Here is a 19931-nt window from a genome sequence, read left to right on the forward strand (position 1 = left end):
TTAATTTCTTCGTATTTGTTTTATATAGTTTACTCCTTGTTAAACGTGTCTCTCTGCCTGTCCGTCAGTAGACTTGTCCATGTCTGTGATTGGTCAGACATTGGCCAGATGCTGGAAACACCTCCTCGTTCATGTGAACGCGCTCATAACCAGATTGGAAAACCCTGGGTTGACTTAACGAGTTGATAACCAGCTTCGTAGTACAGTTTAGCGAGATCTCGTTTGTTAGGTTAAGTGAAGCCAGATAACGAAAAGATACCCTGGGTATGTTGAACTCGCTTCGTAGTACAGGCCTCTGGTGTCCATCTGCCATCTATGAGAGCCAGCTGTCAATCACTTGCGAACTCCGACCAAACGGTCAAACTAGGCCGCGCTGATCAAATATGAATCAATATTCTGTTACTGTAATGCCTATTTGTCGCCTCAAATGTTTTCAGAATCATCTTGTAGTGCACGGTTTAGCTGTAAAATGAGAGTTTGTGACGCCGCCACCATTGTGAAATCTGGTGAAGGAACGCCAAGTTCCGGTCACATGACTGGATTACAGCCAATAGGAACGCTCTCTCAATAAACTGAACTGTGATTGGTCAAAGTCTCCCGTCACGGGCTAGATGTTCTGAAGCCTGAAAACAGAGCCATGAGGAGGTGCAGAAGTCTAGTTTTCTCTCAGAACATTTGAATTACAATATGCTGAAAGGTTATTATGGAATTTTTGACCAATGATGCCAAAAATATACTGCCTACTGCTACTTTAACAGCCGTTTCTTACCTCTGGTTTATCTAATTGTCATCACAGTCAGCGACAGCCGGCGTCAGCTTGAAGCCCCATTTCTGTCGCAGCACGTACTTCCAAGGTTTACTCTGCCCTAGCCTGGTGGGTTGGACAAATGGCTGTGATCGGCTGGATGACCGGTCAATCAATCTAACTTGACCAATAGCCTTCCGTGTATAAAGAACTCATTCTTTGAAGCACTGTTTTCACAGATTTTTGTTTTGTTTCATCTCAGGAAAAAGAAGGGGGATGAAATGATGTTTCTGTGAAAGTGCGGGTGTTGCAAAACCCACAACACCCACAGGTGCAACGCCCCTGTTTATGGGCCTGGACCTCCAAGGCCCGCCCCTAACATCGACGCTGCATCTTGGCCAGGACCCACCTGCAAATCAGATTCAAAATCTCAATGGGATTATCCTGGCTAAATAAAGGTTAAATATCCATCCATTATCTGTAACCGCTTATCCTATTCAGGGTCGCGGGGGGGCTGGAGCTGTTCCCAGCTGACATTAGGCGAAGGCGGGGTACACCCTGAACAGACTATCACAGGACTGACAAATGAAGACAGACAACCATTCACACTCACATTTACACCTGCGGGACATTTAGACTCAACATGAACCTAACCTGCATGTCTTTGGACTGTGGGAGGAAACCAGAGAACCCGGAGAAAACCCACGCTGACAATGGGAGAACATGCTAACTCCACACAGAAGAGCCCCAAGCCGGATTCGAACCTGTGACCCTCTTGCTGTGAGGCGACAGTGCTAACCACTGCAGACTGTGCAGCCCAAGGTTAAAGGGACTGTTTGTAACTTTTTAAGCGTATAAATGTACCGGGTCAGGACACATGCACGCTCGCGTGTGGCCGCTGTCTCTCCTCCTCTGCCTGCTCGCCTTCACTCAGACAGCACTCGCGTTCTTGCGTACTCGCTCCACCTCTAGACGTGAATGCGCGCTCACTCCACACTGCAGAAGAGTTAGTTTAGCTCTGAGAATATCTAGTGAATGTACAGTGGACGTTTGTGCAGAAATAACTGCTGCAGCTCCTCCAGACCAACAGAGGTTTCCCGTGTCTTGTGAAGTGACGGGGCTCCGCAACGACTAACATTATTGCCCCGACCGGGTGCCGGTGTCTTCCTGTTCACTTCGGCTGCTGGCGGAGACGAGACGATAACGTTACTCGCTGCGGAGCAGGAAAAGCCAACACTAGGATCAGCATTGATTCATGGAGAGACCTTCGTCTGGTCAGCTAACATTACTGCCAAGCAGCTGAAATATAGAGTGATATTGTGGTTTTAGCTGACGTGTGTCGCCTCACTGTTTTGCGCGATGCTCGTTCAGGTATATTTCGAGCGAGCAAGCGCGAGCCCGACGCTGACTTTTGTTGACCTAACGGCCACAGGTGTCGCTGTTAACAAGCAATTCTGAAAGTTAAAAATAGTCCCTTTAAATATATCAAATACAAAATAAAAATATTTAACACTATACTACAAAAGCAACAGTAATCAAATATAAACCATACATGTTCAGCAAAAACCCTTTATTGTCAGTCACTCTGTAGTGCAATGGCAACATTTACTACAGTTTCAATAAAACATTTGGAATTCAGGATTATTTTTATACTGTATATATATATATAATAAAAACAATCATGTTTCCAATCCCATTCATTACTTTCACTGTGCAATTTGTGTTTGAGTACAGGTGAAGGTAGAGATCAGTAACCTGGTGCAGAAAACACACTCGCACAGTATTAGGCTTTGGGGAGGTAGACTATGTTGTTGCAGCGTGTATCTCTGCAACTTCTGCGTCATAAGTTATCGGACTTTTCCATCCAGTTGAAATAACCAGCTTCCCAATCTGGTTTCTCTGTGTCCTGGTTTCTCTGTGTCCTGTCTTCATCCTCTCCCTGTCACTCCCACGTGGCGTCTCATCTGCACGCCTTCTTGTCGAGTGAAGCCAACCAGGAGCCGATCTCGACTGCGTCTCTTCTCAGCGTCGTGCCTTCCTGTGTGCTGGTTCATCATTTCCTTCCTCACTCCTTCTCCTTAAAGCTGACGTCACAAATCAGAGAGAGGTGGTCTGACGGATAGCTAAAGGATGGAAGCCTGTTTGGCCCAATCTGTTCCTCTGTGGGCATGTCCAAAACTGCGTCCACTCTCAGTGTGTCCTGGCTGTACCAGATGTAGTCCAGAGTGGTACAGCATTCCCCCGTAGACCGAATCTTCCATGACGTGTAATCCGGTTCGGTCAAACCGTCTTGACTGAGTTTCTTATAGGCCGAGTCCAAACCGAGAGGCGATGTGGCGAAACGTCGGTACACCTCCTCAGTTGGGACTGCGTTGAAATCTCCACATATGAGCAGAGGAATGTCAGAGCTGGGGGCACCCGCGGGATCGCCGGCATGTTTCTGGACCAGGTTCTGGAGTTGTCGCAGGAGGTCAGAGCCCTGAGCGCTGCGGAGCCACTCCCAGCCAGCACGAGCCTTCAGATGGGTCACGGCCACGCAAACGCATCTCCCTGTGCTCCGACAACGCAGCATCGTCACCACAGCAACCTGTCGGCAAAAGAGTAGTGTGTTAGAGGTGCTCATGGGTAGATATGTTTTTTTTTTATGTGTCCAAGCGTGGCTTCACACAGATTCCACCCACCTGATTGGTTGGAATCCTCATGGCAGAGAGCCGAATGTTCACGCTATCCAGGAACTCGAACCGCGACTGATCGAAGAACAGCGCGCAGCCGTCGGGGCCGTTGTTGCCTTCCACATCCAGGCATGGCGACCAGGGTTTAGGGCAAAAGTCGCTGCTGTAACCCAGACCTGCCAGGACCGGCTGGAGGGTGTCATAGTAGTGGTCGACTTCCTGCAGACACAGGATGTGAGGTCGGTAGGTGAGGATCTCCTCTAAGATCAGGTGCTTCCTGCGGGACCAGCTGAGGGCCTCCGGGGGACACTGGACGAAACTGTCAAGTCCCTCGCCCAGAGCTGCAGGACAGGAGAAAGAGGGAGATCTGACTTCAGTATGGAGTTAACCTTCAGTAGCTAAACAATGCTCCATATTTTATGTTAGCAAAATAGGGTTTCAATGTTCTCCACCAAATAGCGTAAAGGATAACCTCTGTATTTTTTTTTCCTTTTTTAGAAGCTGATGTGTCATCGATATATTATAGAGCCTACAATCCAGTGTGATGTGATATTAGACGGGCTAAAAGCAGTCTACCTTGGGCCAGTATGTTCCACTGCATCACCCTGATGGGGCTGCCGGGGGCGCTGTCTCCATCATTGAGGTGAGTGAACTTCCTGTGGAAGCGAGTCGGTCGGTCCCTGAGGGCCTCCTCACACTGACGAAGCAGCTCCACTGGATCGGGGACACACACAGGGGACCCCTTCTGCAAGACAGACACGACATTTAACCATTTATTTCACCTGAGGAAGCGAATCACTATACATATCTGCTGCTGTGTCACTTTTTGAAATCTGGACCGTGAACAGAAGAGAAGGAGTCACCTTGCAGAAAGCTGGATCCAGGTTTGTGTCCGCAGGCTGGTGGGACGGAGAGAGGGGGAGAGGAGAGCTGCTACTGGTCTGAGTCAGGGCGCTGTACAGCCGGGTGGCTCCTCCACCCATCGAATACACTGATTGGAAGAAAAAGACAGAGACGGTGAGATGAGTGTGTGAGGATGGAAGAAAATAAAACATTAAGCCTATTTGTAATTCCAAAGCTACATCTGTGGTGAAGCAACTGGAGTTGAGAGATCTTTTAAATCTCAGACACGTCTGTAAATGAATGGCCAGGAATACCTCTGATGAGCAGGTGGTGCCGCTTTCTATTTAATGTGTCTGTTGACCTTCAGCTCAGATTAAGAGACGAGGGAGTGAGCAACTATCCTAGGCTCGACTGCCTCAGCTGCCAGGTCATCTGGAGCAGCCTAACTGTGACAAATCCCAGCTTTTTTAAATCCCACGGTGGCTAAAGTGTTTCAGTCCAGCTCACTTTTTGTCCCCCTTCAACATCCGTCCATTCACATGTGAACTAATTCATGAATGCAACCTAAAAATAAGACTGGTGCTTCCCATCGACTGCCACAGTCGTTAACAGTTTTAACAAATGTCACCGTCTGCCACATCACACACTCTCTACCTTGATCTTCAATGTATCTCCACCACTGTGGTTCTGTGGTGACACAATTTAAACCAGCAATAACCCATTTTTGGCCACTTGAGGGCAGCGCAAACAAGCCAAGACATATTATCACCATATATAGTTGCTTTGGCAAACAGTTGCGTTTTTACTAAGGCTGTCAAAGTTAACACCATAACGCATTAACGCAAATTTGTTTTAATGACACTACTTTCACTGGTACCAACCATGTCATACTAGCTTGTCGAGAAGGAGGTTAAATAATGCTCCAAACTTGTGCTAAATTTTGGCGACAATATTTGTCATTGTTTTGTGTTAATTGATTTCCAATAATAAATATATACATTTGCATAAAACAAGCATATTTGCCCCCTCCCATGTTGATAAGAGTATTAAATACTTGACAAATCTCCCTTTAAGCTACATTTTGAACAGATACAAAATGTGCGAATTGTGTGTGTAATTTGCGATTAATCACGATTAACTATGGAAAATCATGCGATTAATAGTGATTCAATATTTTAATCGATTGACAGCCCTATTATTTACACATCCAGCAGACACGGAGCAACGTTGTAATTTATTTGGAGTTGTGTTTCTGGCCACCAGATGAATTTAAATCCAATATTCACTCTCTTTTAGCTCTGTTGAGGGAAAAATCTGTCTCTTTAGCTGCTAAACGATCCACTATGGTCACCAGCTAGTTATTAACCGTGTCTGTCTGGTAGCATACAGTGGGTCTATACCTGAGCAGTGAGAGTGAACTAAAATATTAAAGTTGCAAAGCCAAAATAACCCCAAACAAAACAACAAGCTAAAAGTGGCTAAAACGCTGCATAAAGCAGAGGGGAGCTGCAGAGCTGGGTTAGTATACCGTGTTCTCATACTCTTGGAAAAACAGGCTTGGCTAAATACCAGCACTAATTGGAGACAACTTTCAATTTTAAAGTGTAGGTTCAAGTTTGAAGAGGTCGCACCCTGTCACGTGCGCATACACACCCACGCCATCTGTTCATGCAGTTTGTCTCCATGACTATTTACCATGTTGGCTGTGTTTGTTTGTGAGAACATTGAACGGCAGCAGGTCAAACCAAAGTGGGTCAAATTGACTGGTAGTTTGGCAAGAGGCATCAGGCTGGTTCACTTCCAAATGTTGCAGACAAATAAAAAAATAATATTAAAAGTATTTACGCTTAACTTAAACTGAATGTTATAAGCAGCATTGGGTCTCCAACATTACAAAAAAAATATTTGTGTTAAGGTTTGTGCCTTCATTTTCTAAAAGCAGATGTATTTCAGCCAATTAAATTCCAGCAAGAGTCCTAATTGCTTTGCATAGACACACCAGTGGTTTGTCAAACAGAGTAATGCACACTTCTCTGTAATGGTCCGCCACAATGATTCAACAATATGTGTTCTGCAAATCTGGGTGGAAAACATGTTAAAGTGCACAAAACTGAGACTGACCTCTGCTCTGTCAAACAAATTCTGGTGACTAACTTCTCCTCTGCTCCACTAGGCCAGAAGTCTGACTATAAAAGGAGAGATCACATCCTGTTTGTTTAAGATCTATCCAGCTCTGTGTGAGAGAGAGAAAGATGAAAGGACATCTGTGACAAGAGCCAGCTACCACTCCTTCCCACACATATCAAACACACCCTGGTGCATTTAGATAAACAAGTAGACCTTTGTACTCATTCTGACATTAATGTGAATAATTATGTGGGTCCATGTTTATCCATTAAGATGGTAAATAGATAAATCCACACTCACGGCACCACCAGATATACAGAACCTCACTGTCACTCTGATCTTTCACCTCTGATCTTTGATTTTGTACATTCAAAATGACACCAGTCATGTGTGTACGGTAGATATTATACATCCAAACATGGCCTCAGCTACAGTAAAATAGAGAATAGCTGCCTCTTACCCATAGTCTCCATCACTGTCCACAGCTACGTCCACTCTGCACTTGAGTAAATTGTCGCTTCCTTTAAACGCTGCCGGCACCCTAGCAGATACTGTAATGTCACTGTCAGATGATTTAAGCTTCCTGTTCTGAGCTAGAAGTGTTTTCACTGCTACAGGAGACAGATGTGTCTTTGTCTATGTGAACACAGAAATCTGACTTCTTGCTGTCCACTCCTGCCTATAAAGCCTCGGGGGAGGGAGAGGGAGACAGAGAGAGAGAGATTAGGAAGTATAGACGTCACCAGGCCATATGGTGTATTACAGGTCATGTGCTGGTGAGGGAGGGAGAGAGGGACACACTGCGCAATGCAAACCGCTGCTCTCTCACAGTCTCACACACACACACACACACACACACACACAAGCTCAAGTGTGTGGCGGATATATTAACGATATGTAAATTTGTACAAACACTGAACAAAAGCTGAAAACCAGAGTAACATGGAGTCACGTCCTCATAAATACACACACAGGAAAGTCAGGGTCACAGTGGAGAATGAGTACATGTCAGTGGTTTAACAGTTTAACTAGAACTGCTGTACAACAATGACTGCATGACTAAACAAATGTGCTCAGCGTGTGTGCGTTTTGCAATAAGTTCCTTAATATGCGTGTTGTAACGGCACGCAGGTCGGTGATCACAACTTACCATCACTAATATTACATCAGTCAGTGTTCTTAGTTCTCAGTGTTATTTTCCATGTACAGTAAGTAGTACATTGTACTTTTCCAAATTAATAGAACTAAAATGTAATTATATTTTGGGCTAGAATCAAAATTGTTCACTGAGACGGTATTATTACAGTATGAAGCTCCAAAGCTGTGGTTCATGGCTCCCCTAAAGGCCCTGACACACCAAGCCGACGGTCGACTGTCAGACAGTTTTTGTGGTGTGTCCCGCACCGTCGGCTCTAGTGAAGTCTAGTCTTAGATCACTGTTCTTACTGATACTGCCTCCTAAAAGGAACTAACACCAAGCAAACTGTCTTAACTACAAAAGACACACAACCTATACCACTCCTGTACACACACAGTCCGACACAGAGTGAAATGTCCCAACAATGTTGAATGGATTGTCATGAAATTTCATACACAAGGGCTAACCGTGGGGCTGTCCTCCAAGCTGGACACATAACATCGGTCTCTATGTGCAGCCGGCTGTGAGGCGAGTGGTAAGGGACCGTTGTGGATAAGATGCCATGAAATAGAAATAGCTTATCATCAAGGAATTTGTGGCGAATAAGAGCTTTGCTTGCTAGAGAGTTGTGGTAGAAATTTACAGCGTATTGCAGATTTATTGTCTCCAGACACACTTTATAAACCCGTACGGCTGCAGTGCAGCGCCATAGTATGTTGGAATAGCTTCAGGCTCCCACTTGCAATTGCTGCTGACGTAATTACAGATATCTGCACGTCATTTCGCCTAGTGAAAACTCTAATTTAAGATATCTGTAATTATATTTTGACTATCCCTAACTCCAGCTAGAGATATACAGTATACAACGTCATTCTGACTAGTCAAAATTTAATTTTAGATGGACAATGTAGATATCTTCAATTGAGGGGAATTAAGAGATATCTTGAACTGGAATTACGACTAGTCATAATTCAGTTGCAGATATTCACAATGTGGATATCCGTAATGACAAACCCCGTACACATAAATGGCAAAAGTAGTTTGAATCGCAATAGTCAAAATGTAATTACGGATATCTAAGATTAGAGTTTTGCCTAATCATAATAGAAGTAGGGATATCTTGAATTTGAGTTTTGACTAGGCAAAATTATGATGAATATCCTGTCTAGCTATTAAATGTTAAAACGGCTCGCCATAGTACCCTACATGTAGGATGTGACGGTTGGTCATTGTGGCATTTGTCCTGCCCCTGTGATTGGACGGCTGGGTAAAAGGCGACACTGATTTTGGTGACCGTTTTACCCCAAGTTGAAAATGTTTCCACTCACGGCGACCAGAAAAAAAAAAAAAAAAAGTGCAAATACCTCGTCACGCTGCTGCCGTGGCGCTCCCATTGCAAAGAATTCAAAACAGAAAGAAATGTGGACATAGTGATTGTGGCGGTTGTTTGCCATCCCCTGCACCTGACTTGTCAATAGTGCGGTTAGTGCGACAGCCCTACCTTTGTTCCTCTATGAATATAAACAAGACAAATCCCTGCACTTGTGCGTGTACTGCGTGATCAAAATAATTCTCATGTCTTATGAGCAGAGACAAAGCCATGTTATTCCTCTCTATCTGGATCCCTTAATCCAACAGAATGGAGTCAAGGAGCGAATGTTGTCAACTCCACTCTGCTGCTTTGACGTCAGTGTGTCAACACACAGCTACGACAAAGAACTTAAAGCTCTTGTGTCTGGTGAGCGGTGACTCACGTCTGTAGACGCAACACTCAGACCGTAAATAGTCTCTAAACATTAACCACAAGTCATGACACATTCATGGTAGCCATGGCACTAGGTGGACATACATGAATACATGATTTCTACAGAATGGAGGTTGTTTATTTAAGCAGCAGAATAAAAATCATCCTCCACAACTAATGTCCACACAGGGTGACTGTGCATTCATTGATGATGTAAGTCTGTGTGTGTGTGTGTGTGTGTGTGTGTGTGTGTGTGTGTGTGTGTGTGTGTGCGCGTTTGCTGCCGTGAGGTCAGTGTGACTCATATCCTGTAGATAACCTCTTGTGACTTCAGGCAGAATCATTTACTGTAGTGGTGATTGTGTGAGAGGGATAGGATGTCACTACATCTTTTAGTGGCTTATTGATATTTCCACATTGAAATGGCAGCTGCCTCATGACATTACAATATGTGGGTGGCTTGTGTGTGTGTGTGTGTGTGTGTGTGTCTTCCACACAGCTGAAACAATTTCACTGTGATGGTTGTCTATTTGTGATCTTAAAGTACCACTACTACATATAAACGAAACAAACTAGAGCCAATTGACAGATCTTTGTATCTGTATCCAACAGTTCATACATTTTTTTGGCTGGACCGCAGACGGCCAGCCCTACAAACGCAAAAGTCTGTCACTGAGTCACTGACTGAGTGAATGAATGACTGGGTGATGAATTCTTATTTTCAGGTGATTATACACTAAAGAAAACATACTTATTAATATCATATTCCATTTCTGCCAGTAGAGTATAGACCAAAAGTTGTCGACCGGCCGACAGACCAACATTGATCCTAGCATGGCTATGGAAAATAAATATGAAGTTTTATTTTGTTGAGTGACTTAAAGGGACTGTTTGTAGCTTTTTCAGCGTATAAATGTAGGTCGGGATCCCATGCTCGCACGCGTATGCACGCTCGCGTGTGGCCAGAGTCACTGCTCCTCTGCCTGCCTTCACTCACGTACACCGCGCGCATTCTCGCTCACTCGCTCCACCTCTAGACGTGAACGCGCGCTCACTCCACACTGCAGAAGAGTTAGTAGCTCTGAGAATATCTCTCTCTATATTTTAGCTGACGTGTGTCGTCTCACTGTTTTGAGCGATGCTCGGTCATGTCTTTTTAGAGCGAGCAAGCTCGAGCCCGACGATGACTTTCGTTGACTTAACGGCCACAGGTGTCGCTGTTAACAAGCATTTCTGAAAGTGTTTGTTTACATGTGACATACACTGTAAGTCAAGACTGGGAGTGAAACCATAACCTCAATCGAATCTTAACAGTGCACTTAGAAATCCATTAAAAATCTATTTTCAACTGCAAGGAACCCTTATTTAAAAAACACAATTCTCCAAACTTATGCCATTGCATTTCAATATTTTCTTAAATCTTGCACCAACGCATGTGCAGATGCTTGTGCGAGTATGTGTGTGTGATGTCTTGCAGACCCTAAAGTCAGCATCGTGTATGTTATCTAGTTTGTAGTATTAAATTACTACTTTACTCTCTGACCTTTAGACAGGCAGCCTCCTCCACTGCAAAGCTGAGTGAACACAAATCATAATGCAACATATGCTACGTTCACATTGCAGGGCTTAAAGCTCACTTCCCATTTTTTGCACAGATCCGATCTTTCTGCCTACACTACCAGACTCCGTTAACATATTGCTCAATTTAACAGATCTGGGTTCCCCGTTACACAGATGATACTCCTAAATCATGACTCCTGAAGAAAGACTTTTTTATTTCGGCTGATATTTAACTTTAACAGCTCTTCTGTGAACTAAGTTAAATAAACTAATGTAAGATGGGTGACGTTACTGTTTGACATCCCGAAAAAAAGCCAGTCAGCAGGTCCACACAAATATTAGAACAGGATTTCATTAAATCCAGTTCTGCTTTTTCAAACATGACAAATTTCTTAGGGATGGAACGGTTTAGGTAAAAAATCGGAACCGTTCGGTTCGCGATGTGTTTGAATTGTTCGGTTCATTTGAAATAAGTTATGAGGCCGATTGTGTATTTTTTCATGTAGAGTTAGGCTCCCGTTTATTGTCACACTAGAAATCAAGGCCTATTGAAGGAGGCTGGGACACGGGCTGACATGGGTCTTGAGGTATGAGGGTTTAACACATGCGCAGTGTAACTGAAGCTGTGGACGTGCGTCGCAGCACAGAAGCTAAGCAATGTACTGCTGTGGACGGGGGCAGCAGCAAAACGTATTTTAGACACTTTTAAAAAATCAATTTCAGTTTAAGTGTACACTATATTTAGAATATTTTCACTGCTTTACCTTGCTGTCAGACAGCCCTTTCCGACTGAAGGAACTAAAGCCGTTGTATCCATCTATGCCCTCTTCAAAGCCACCAGACTCCTTTGACAAAAACAGCAATTTTACCTCGCAGAACACGGGAGTTGCTGGTCTACCGCTGCCTATATCGGTTAGTGTGACTTTGGTGATTTAACAGGTTAGTTCGGATCCACCAAAGTCACACAATAACATAAGCAAACTAAAACAAACTACCCAATCCAGTTCTGCAAAGTAAAATGACTGTTTAACCCCTGTCAGAAAAAGCTGTCTTACGGCAAAGTAAAGCGATAAATATTTTAAATATAGCATACACTTAAACTGATATTGATTTTTTTCCCCAATAAAATATGTTCTGCTGCAGTCCAAACTAGGGGTGTGCCGACCATCATCTACTGTAGGTAATACACCGACTATGGATAATTACCTCATACAACCCCCGAACTAGCCCTTTAAAAGGTTTTGTCTTCTCTATATACAGTATTACTTCAGAGGACAATAAGACTTTAATATTCATGATTTAAGTCAATGTATAAAAACAGGTTAAAAAATGGTCACTATCCAGTGAAAATCTTGTGTCTTGTCAACTTTTCAGTACCTAGAAATAAGCTTATCTCAGCTGAGTGTTCAAAATCTAAAACATTACATAACTTAAAAGGAGTCTTTTCAACTTTACAGCAGCATGTGTCCTTCAACTGAAGATAACAAGTGGAAATCATAAAAAAAAAGTTCCCATACGACACAGCAAAACGTACTGATGTACAACTGTGCTTCTGTGGTACTAAATCTACTTGGAAGAAGAGCTGTGTTACGGGTATCTATCACACGCAGACATAATGCTGGTATTGTGGAGCAGCCAAAGACGAACACAGCCAGAGAACATACTTAAGATAATTCAAAGTCACTTACAAACAAAAAACAGTTTCAAATATATTGTATGATACAGTGTGACCATACCGTAGAGCCACAGATCACATGGCACAAAGGAGTTCAGAGCAAAGTTTACTGCATGTTTATCTGAAGACTTACCTTGTTTACTGGAATTAACTGCCGATTCCCCTTCAGCTCTTGTTTGTGCAGCCGCTGCCTTGTCTTTCAGCTCTCTTTCTCTGCCTCCATGTGGTCCTAATAGTGTGTGACATAGACGGTGGGAATGTACCTCTATGTGCATGCGTCTGCGTGCTTTTGTTCAGTGGGAAGTGGGTGGTTGCTTGACCCTTTAGCTGCAGGGCAAGGTCACAGTGGAGAGAAAGCCGGTCTCCTCTGCCATCTGCTGGTAGGAGCCACACAGGGACCAAGCGTCAAACTTCATACAGTCTGAAGAGAAAGAAAAGTTGACGGTCAATTATATTTACACACTTAAAATGAATATGAATATAAAAGTACCTTCGCATTTTGAATTTTACTAATAACTCTTCTTCAAACTTGCCAATCAATCATACTCTTTAAGGTTTTCTTTTTAATTTTGACATTTGGTTTGGTTTGCTACACTAAAATTTAATAGCATTTATCAATAAACTAATAGCCTATATTTAAAATTGCAGTGGGTGACAGCTGGCTCTCACAGTTAGGCTAGTGGATATTTGTGGAGTTACTGTGCATTCTCAATCAAACATGTAAGTCGGTAACTAAATACTGTATATACCACCAATTCTCATTACCAAATTCATACTCATTTCCGAAACATGTATATCATTACCAAAACAGGTGCTAATTGAAAGGTTAATTAATTAACAAGTAATATTTTGCTTTTCAATGTGTTTAAAGAACATAAGTTTTGTTATTTCAGTTTTTGCAGCATGACTTCAAAAATATGTAATAAAATAATATATAATAATATACTTTATTGATCTTTGGGGGGAAAGGTTACAGTTGCTCTTATATAAACAAAGAAATAGGAATAAAGGAGTATGTAATATGTAAATTGTGTACATAATGCTACAATATAAACACAATATATGTAGAGATATAAGTAAATAATAAGAAATGAGAATATAAGAAATATGTACAAATACTTGCATTAAGACATATATAATATATAAGAAATAACCACAGTGCAAATATGTAAATACAAATGCTGAGAAGTGTGTTAAATATAAATTCAAGAATGGTATAAATAAGAAATCAAATAAGAATATTTCTAGAAATGTACAGTATATGTGTAATGTGAAATATCACAAAAAAAAGCAGGTTGTAGATGTTACCGTAAATAAAATAAGTAAAATAAAATAAATATATGTATGTTAAAAAAACTTTTCCAGAGTTTCATGTAACTCTGTACAGGTCTGTTGGTAATTGTTTTGGATAGTTGCAGTAATGAGATTTTTCAAGGACTTGTTGGGTGAAATGTGAATAAAAAATGTTTTGAGATTAATAGTCCTTATTACTTTAGATCTTGTTTTTTTAGGTTTCAAAAGAAAATGTTCTAATATTTGTCTTTTTAAAATGTTCATGTTTGAAATCTTTGAAACCAGGATTTCGTGAGAATAACCCAAATAACAGTCTATATGTCCTTTGACTATTTGAGTATCACAATGACAGCAGAAAAAAGTTATAAAAAAAAACAAAAAACACTGCTAACCTTTGGGACAAAATGGTGATTCTTTAATAAAAGGAAACAGTCTAGAGGAGATCATTTAGTGGGTAAAGTCACATCACTAACATGAGGTGTTACAACAGGGTATGAAATTAAAGACACGCACTTCACATTCATTCATGAGTCTTCTGCTGCTCTCACTGTAGACAATATAATTCCTCTGTTGCTGCCGCAGTTAAATATAGTTAGCTTGTATAACTTAGCTTCAGAATTACTTCATTAGCGGCCGTTTGTCCTCCATGTTGGAAGATGACAACAGCTGCTGCATGTAGCAAACACTGTGTACGTAAGAAATACAAAGAAAAGTACTACATTTGTGACCTGTTATAGGATTTTGTAAACAGCATACACAGTACCAGGACCCTGAAGCCATCGTTGATTTGATTATTTACACCCGCGTGCTTTTCCTACAGCGACAGATCAAGGAGTCTTCTGTGAAAAAGGCCTATTGATAAGAAACATTAGACCTGATGAAGTCATAAAATATGAAGTATGACGGAAATTCCATTTGAACCAGTTAAATCCAAAAATAAACCATGTTAAATTATGTTAGGCGAGGCAAGGCAGCTTTATTTATAGAGCACATTTCAAACACAGAGGCAATTCTCAGTGCTTTACATGGCACTTTTTTTTAGTAATAAATTCGCCCAGGTTATATCAGTGGTTCCACAGCAGACACTTTGACTTGTTGTTGCAGGAAAAGCACAGGAGGAACTAATAACATTAAAGGATAACTTTGGTATTTTTCAACCTGGACCCTATTTTCCCATGTTTATGTGTCCAATTGACTAATGGGGACAACAATTTTTGAAACTGGTCCCGTATTGAGGGAGAACGCTGCAGCTGCCAGCCGATAAATAAGCTGTGATGTAATCCTTTGGGGCAACCTGGCACCGTCAGTTTACGTCCACTAAAAGTGTTTGTTTTTGCCACTGACAGGCTCTGATTGTTATTATAAGTGTCTGACAACATTATGGAAAAGGACACCACACAGAAATTAAACCTTTTTCTTGATCCGGTCTGTTTGTTATTGTATGTTAGAGAGGCCTCGTTGTGAAATGTCGCGTCAAATCAGCTAAATATTCAGCCATGACATTGAAAATCTTAATTGATAACATTAAGCTATACTTTCTGTAGTCCAACACAACAAACTCTGACAACACCGGTGTCCCATGGTACTCCTCTCTCCACTCTCACTCACGTTTCCACCGCTGTCTTCCGGCAACAAGTCACATGACACAATGACAAGTGGAAATCAAAAGGAAGAAAAGCATTTCATGCCCGAAGACAACGGCGGAATACGTCCATGGTGGAAACGTGAGTGCCAGCCAGGCAGAGTGTGTTATGTTGGAGTATAGAAAGAGTTGCTTAGTGTTACCTAAAAAAGATTTTCAATGTCATGGCTGAATATTTAGATGATTTCGACAATGTGGATGAGGTCTTTGAATTCGATGACCGCCCGTATTTATTTGAGCCAGAGTATACAATTATTCAGATTTCACAACGAGACTTCTTCTTGAGTGGGACTTGGACACAATAACAACCAGATCAAGAGAAAGGTAAGAAACATTTTTTTATTTCTCTGTAGGGTCCTTTCCATAATGTTGTCAGACATTTATAATAACAATCAGAGCCTGTCAGTGTCAAAAACAAACACTTTTAGTGGACGTAAACAGACGGTGCCAGGTTGCCCCAAATGATTACATTACAGCTCGTTTAGCGGCTGGCGGCTGCAGCGTTCTCCCTCAATACTGGACCAATTCCAAAAAAGTGTTGTCCTTATTAGGACAAAAACATGGGAAAAAAGGGTCCAGACTGAAAAATACCAAAGTTATCCTTTAACAATAGCTCTGTTGCAGCAATTAAGACAATGTAGAAAATCATGCTATTAGTGACACCAAGTCAAAATGTTGTGAAAAAGGTCCACTAAAATTCATAAAGCATCTACTATACTTACTGTATATTACACCATTATTCAAATGTCAACATAAATTAGAAATTAAAAGAGTGAAAATGTTCCAGGTTGGTACTGAAGTCCGCTCAGGAGAGTTGTTCAAAATTGTATTGTATTTTTATGTATACAAGCTTGCATTAAAAATAAACTTGACATCTTCATCTTCTTGTTGCTGTGAGCTTTATTAAAATTTCTGATTACAAATAAATATCAACAATGTGTATACAAGCACATTTTAACCATGTCTAGGTTGGTACCTAGCTTGTTGCGAAGTAGGCTAAATAACATCCCAAACTTGCGCTAAATGGCCATTTTCAAAGGGGTCCCTTGACCTCTGACCTCCAGATATGTGGATGAAAATGGTTTCTGTGGGTACCCACGAGTCTCCCCTTTACAGACATGCCCACTTTATGATAATCACATGCAGTTTGGGGCAAGTCATAGTCAAGTCAGCACACTGACACACTGACAGCTGTTGTTGCCTGTTGGGCTGCAGTTTGCCATGTTATGATTGGAGCATATTGTTTTATGCTAAATGCAGTACCTGTGAGGGTTTCTGGACAATATTTGTCATTGTTTTGTGTTGTTAATTGATTTCCAGTAATAAATATATACATACATTTGCATAAAACAAGGATATTTGCCCACTCCCATGTTGATAATTACTTGACAAATCTCCCTTTAGAAGGTACATTTTGAACAGATAAAAAATGTGCGATTTCTTTGCGATTTTAATCGATTGGCAGCCCTAGTGATTTCACAGACACTACAGGTCAACTCAACTCTGCTGTACTGTCATTGATTTATCCCCCAGTCGTTTGCTGAAATCTAACATTAGTTTGTGTAGGTGTGTGGTGACTTTCCCCAGCTGTTGTCTCCTGGTCTTCAGGCGGTCCAACATGGCGCTCATCGACACCAACAGAACACCATCGCTGTTCTGACAGTCCTGAGTTACCAATGAATCCTCTCTCCATGCTTCCTGTAAGCTCTCGAGCAAGGCCTTTATGTCTCGCTTGAACTGGTGGACCTCCTGCCGGTATCGCTCTTTGTTCTCCCGCTCTCTGCCAGCATCCTCTGTCATCAGTCTGATACGGAGATGCAGCCTGCTGTTCTCCATGTTGACCTGCTCCAGTTTCACGCTATTGTCATAGATGCTTATCTCTACGGCTCTCAGCTCTGAGGCCCGTTTGTCGAGCACGTTCATGTAACCGCCTCGCATGTCCTCCAGCTCTGCCTTCATTTCCTCTTTGGGCTGAAGCAGAGAGCCCGTTTTCTCCTTCAGCCCCTGAATCAACAGCTCCAGATCGTTCCTCTTCGTCCTCAGCTCGGAGGTCAGCGTTTTCAGTCTCCGGTGCCTGGATTGCTCTTCATTCACCTTTGCTTCCACCTCCTTCAGCATCACCTCTTTCTCCTCCACCTCTCTCTGCTTCTCCTCGTAGCTCCTTGTGATGCTCGCGACCTCTGCGGTAACCTGCTCTACTTCCTCACGATGTTCAATCTCTTTTTGTCTGTACTCCACCTCACACTGGGTCACGTGGCTCATCAGCAAGCCAGCATTTGCGCTCTTGGGCTTATGTTTCAGGAGCGTGGCCTGCTCTCGTTGAAGCTCCTGGTATCTACTCCTGGCGCCACTGGTGCCGGAGATCATCTTCGCCATGTGCTCCTTCTGCTTCCTCTGCGCCTCCTCCAAGAGCGTCGTCAGCCGCCTCTTCTCCTCCGTGACGTGGTCGATGTTCTTCTTCTCCGCATCCACGTTTTCGCACAGCTCTTCCAGATTCCTATCAAACACGCGCTTGGTGATCTTGTCCGTCTCCAGGAGTTCTATGATCTGCATGTCCATCTTTTTGGTCTCGGTGCGGTATTTGACCACGGAGGCAATGCGCTTCATCAGCCGCAGCTTGGATTGCTCCAGCTGGCTGATGATGTGGAAATGCTCTGCCCTCTCTTTGTTCTCTTCTTTGCGCCGACACTTGAATATCTCATAGATTTTAGCCAGGGAGTCTTGAGAGAGCAATCTCGATGCACGACCCTCCTCTATTTTACCTTCCACTCTCTCAATTTCCTCTTTGAGACGCAGGATGATAGCGCTGAAGGATTCCCCTAACTCACGCAAGTCCTTCTTAAGCATTTCTCTCTGTTGCTCCAATTCTTGATGCTTTTGGGTTTCCCCCTGCAGCTGTTTCTCGCACTGGTTCCGAGAATCCCCCAGTCTTCGTAAACTGCTCTCCAGCTTGGCCATGTCGATCATGAGCAGGCCCAGGCGCTCATGGGTTTCTCGTCTCTTGTCATTAAGACTGTCCAACTCTCTTCTGCTGCTCTTGATCAATTGCTCCTGCTGCTTAATTGTATCCCCGGCCTGGTCCACCTCTATGCACAGGTTGTCTTTTTCCACAACAAATGCCTCCTTCTCCAGCACCATATTTTGCTGCAGTGTTATTTTGTCCTGTTGGACGGCAGCGATGCAGGACTTCAACTCCTCCGTCTGATCCCGTGTCTGATCCAGCTGCATCTGGGAGCCATACTTCAAGGTGATTGCATCGTTCTGAGCAGCGACGATCTCCTCATGTTCAGCCTTCACCTGCTCTCGCTCTGGGAGCAGTGCTTCGTTCTGGCTCAGGAGGTCTTCCTGCCTCTTCGCAGTGGCTTCCTGCAGCTGAGAAACCGCGTTGATGTGTTTGTGCAGCTGCTCTATCTCCTCAGCGTTACATGCCCGGGCTGCTGCTACGTCAGACATGATGTCCTGGGTCATCCTTTCTCTTATATTGTTAATTTGGTGTCTCAGCTTGCTGTTTTCTATGGTTTCCACTTCTAAATGTTCATGAGTAGCACGCCGGTCCGCCTCCAGGTCAGTGATAGCAGTCGTTATCTCAGTCAGGTGGAGGCTGGCTTCAGGTGAGAAAGGTACTCCCTCCTCCTTCAGCTGCTTGTCCAGCTCCTTTAGATGCTCCAGAGCCACCATGACGGCCGGGAACTCAGGCACCAGGCAAGAAGCCATGCTTTTATCCGTGTGTGTCTCTTCTGCTCCGAGGTTTGTGTCTTTTATGCTCGGAGGTGTGTCTGCAGTATAAGTTCAGTTACACTCTACCACTTGTGAGTAGGGTTGCTATGGTAACAGCTAACACCCACCACGAAGACAGCATGCTACGGCAAGTCCGCGAGGCCACAAGGCTGTTAGCATTGTGGCTAACCACAAGCTAACCGCCAGTATACGCGAAACCAGAGAAATGTGAGCTAAAGCTAAGTTTAGATAACCAGACAAGTTGGGTGACCTTCGCATTTAAAGCATGAAAACAACGTGTGGTCCAACGAGAGAGCATGATGCGACTCCTGTCCTGAAAACACCCAATGTTATTGTCACAGTTTCATCAACAGCGGGTTTAGTTAGCGAGTGCTTACCTGACATATGTAGACATTTGGGAACAGCCTCGGCTTCCCAGTAGGTGTGTGACTGTATGAGCTGAAGACCAGAGTCAGACTGAAGCAGAGATGCTCTTAGCAGGGAGCAGGAGCCCACGGGTTGCCAGGTTTGAAGATTTCACGTTAAAAACGTGGGTGATGTGCTGTCACATAGCCTATAGTGGTGGAAAGTAACTGAATACATTTACTTAAGTACTGCACTTGAGTACAATCCTGAGGTACTTGTATTTTACTGGAGTATTCCCATTTTTTTATACTTTATACTTCTACTAAACTACATTTCATAGGAAAATATTGTACTTTTTACTCAAATTTTTTTTTTTTTAAAGAACAGCGTGTAACATTTAAAGGAACTG

At 43.0% G+C, this 19931-nt stretch overlaps 2 protein-coding genes across 7 annotated transcripts; both read right to left on the reverse strand.

Moving 5' to 3' along the window:
• Positions 1–2300: 2300 nt before the first annotated feature.
• Positions 2301–19709, reverse strand: LOC141763918 (nocturnin-like). Of its 6 annotated transcripts, none has more exons than XM_074628716.1 (6): positions 19555–19709; positions 12638–12925; positions 4257–4408; positions 3994–4162; positions 3427–3758; positions 2301–3332 (listed from the first exon to the last, which is right to left on the reverse strand). In XM_074628716.1, exons 2-6 carry the CDS (start codon positions 12777–12779, stop codon positions 2811–2813), a joined length of 1317 nt encoding a protein of 438 aa, XP_074484817.1. In that variant the 5' UTR covers positions 12780–12925; positions 19555–19709; the 3' UTR covers positions 2301–2810. The 6 variants fall into 6 exon arrangements, with proteins under 6 accessions (XP_074484817.1, XP_074484818.1, XP_074484821.1 ...); XM_074628717.1 differs by having other exon boundaries at positions 4281–4408; positions 19555–19708; XM_074628720.1 differs by lacking the exons at positions 12638–12925; positions 19555–19709 and adding exons at positions 6382–6493; positions 6848–7075.
• On the reverse strand, positions 13747–19446 carry ccdc175 (coiled-coil domain containing 175). The gene has a single exon (XM_074628708.1). It carries the CDS (start codon positions 19151–19153, stop codon positions 16937–16939), a length of 2217 nt encoding a protein of 738 aa, XP_074484809.1. The 5' UTR covers positions 19154–19446; the 3' UTR covers positions 13747–16936.
• Positions 19710–19931: the final 222 nt, after the last annotated feature.

Source organism: Sebastes fasciatus, chromosome 3 (genome assembly GCF_043250625.1).
Source record: "Sebastes fasciatus isolate fSebFas1 chromosome 3, fSebFas1.pri, whole genome shotgun sequence".
In the NCBI taxonomy this organism is placed as follows: Eukaryota; Metazoa; Chordata; class Actinopteri; order Perciformes; family Sebastidae; genus Sebastes; species Sebastes fasciatus.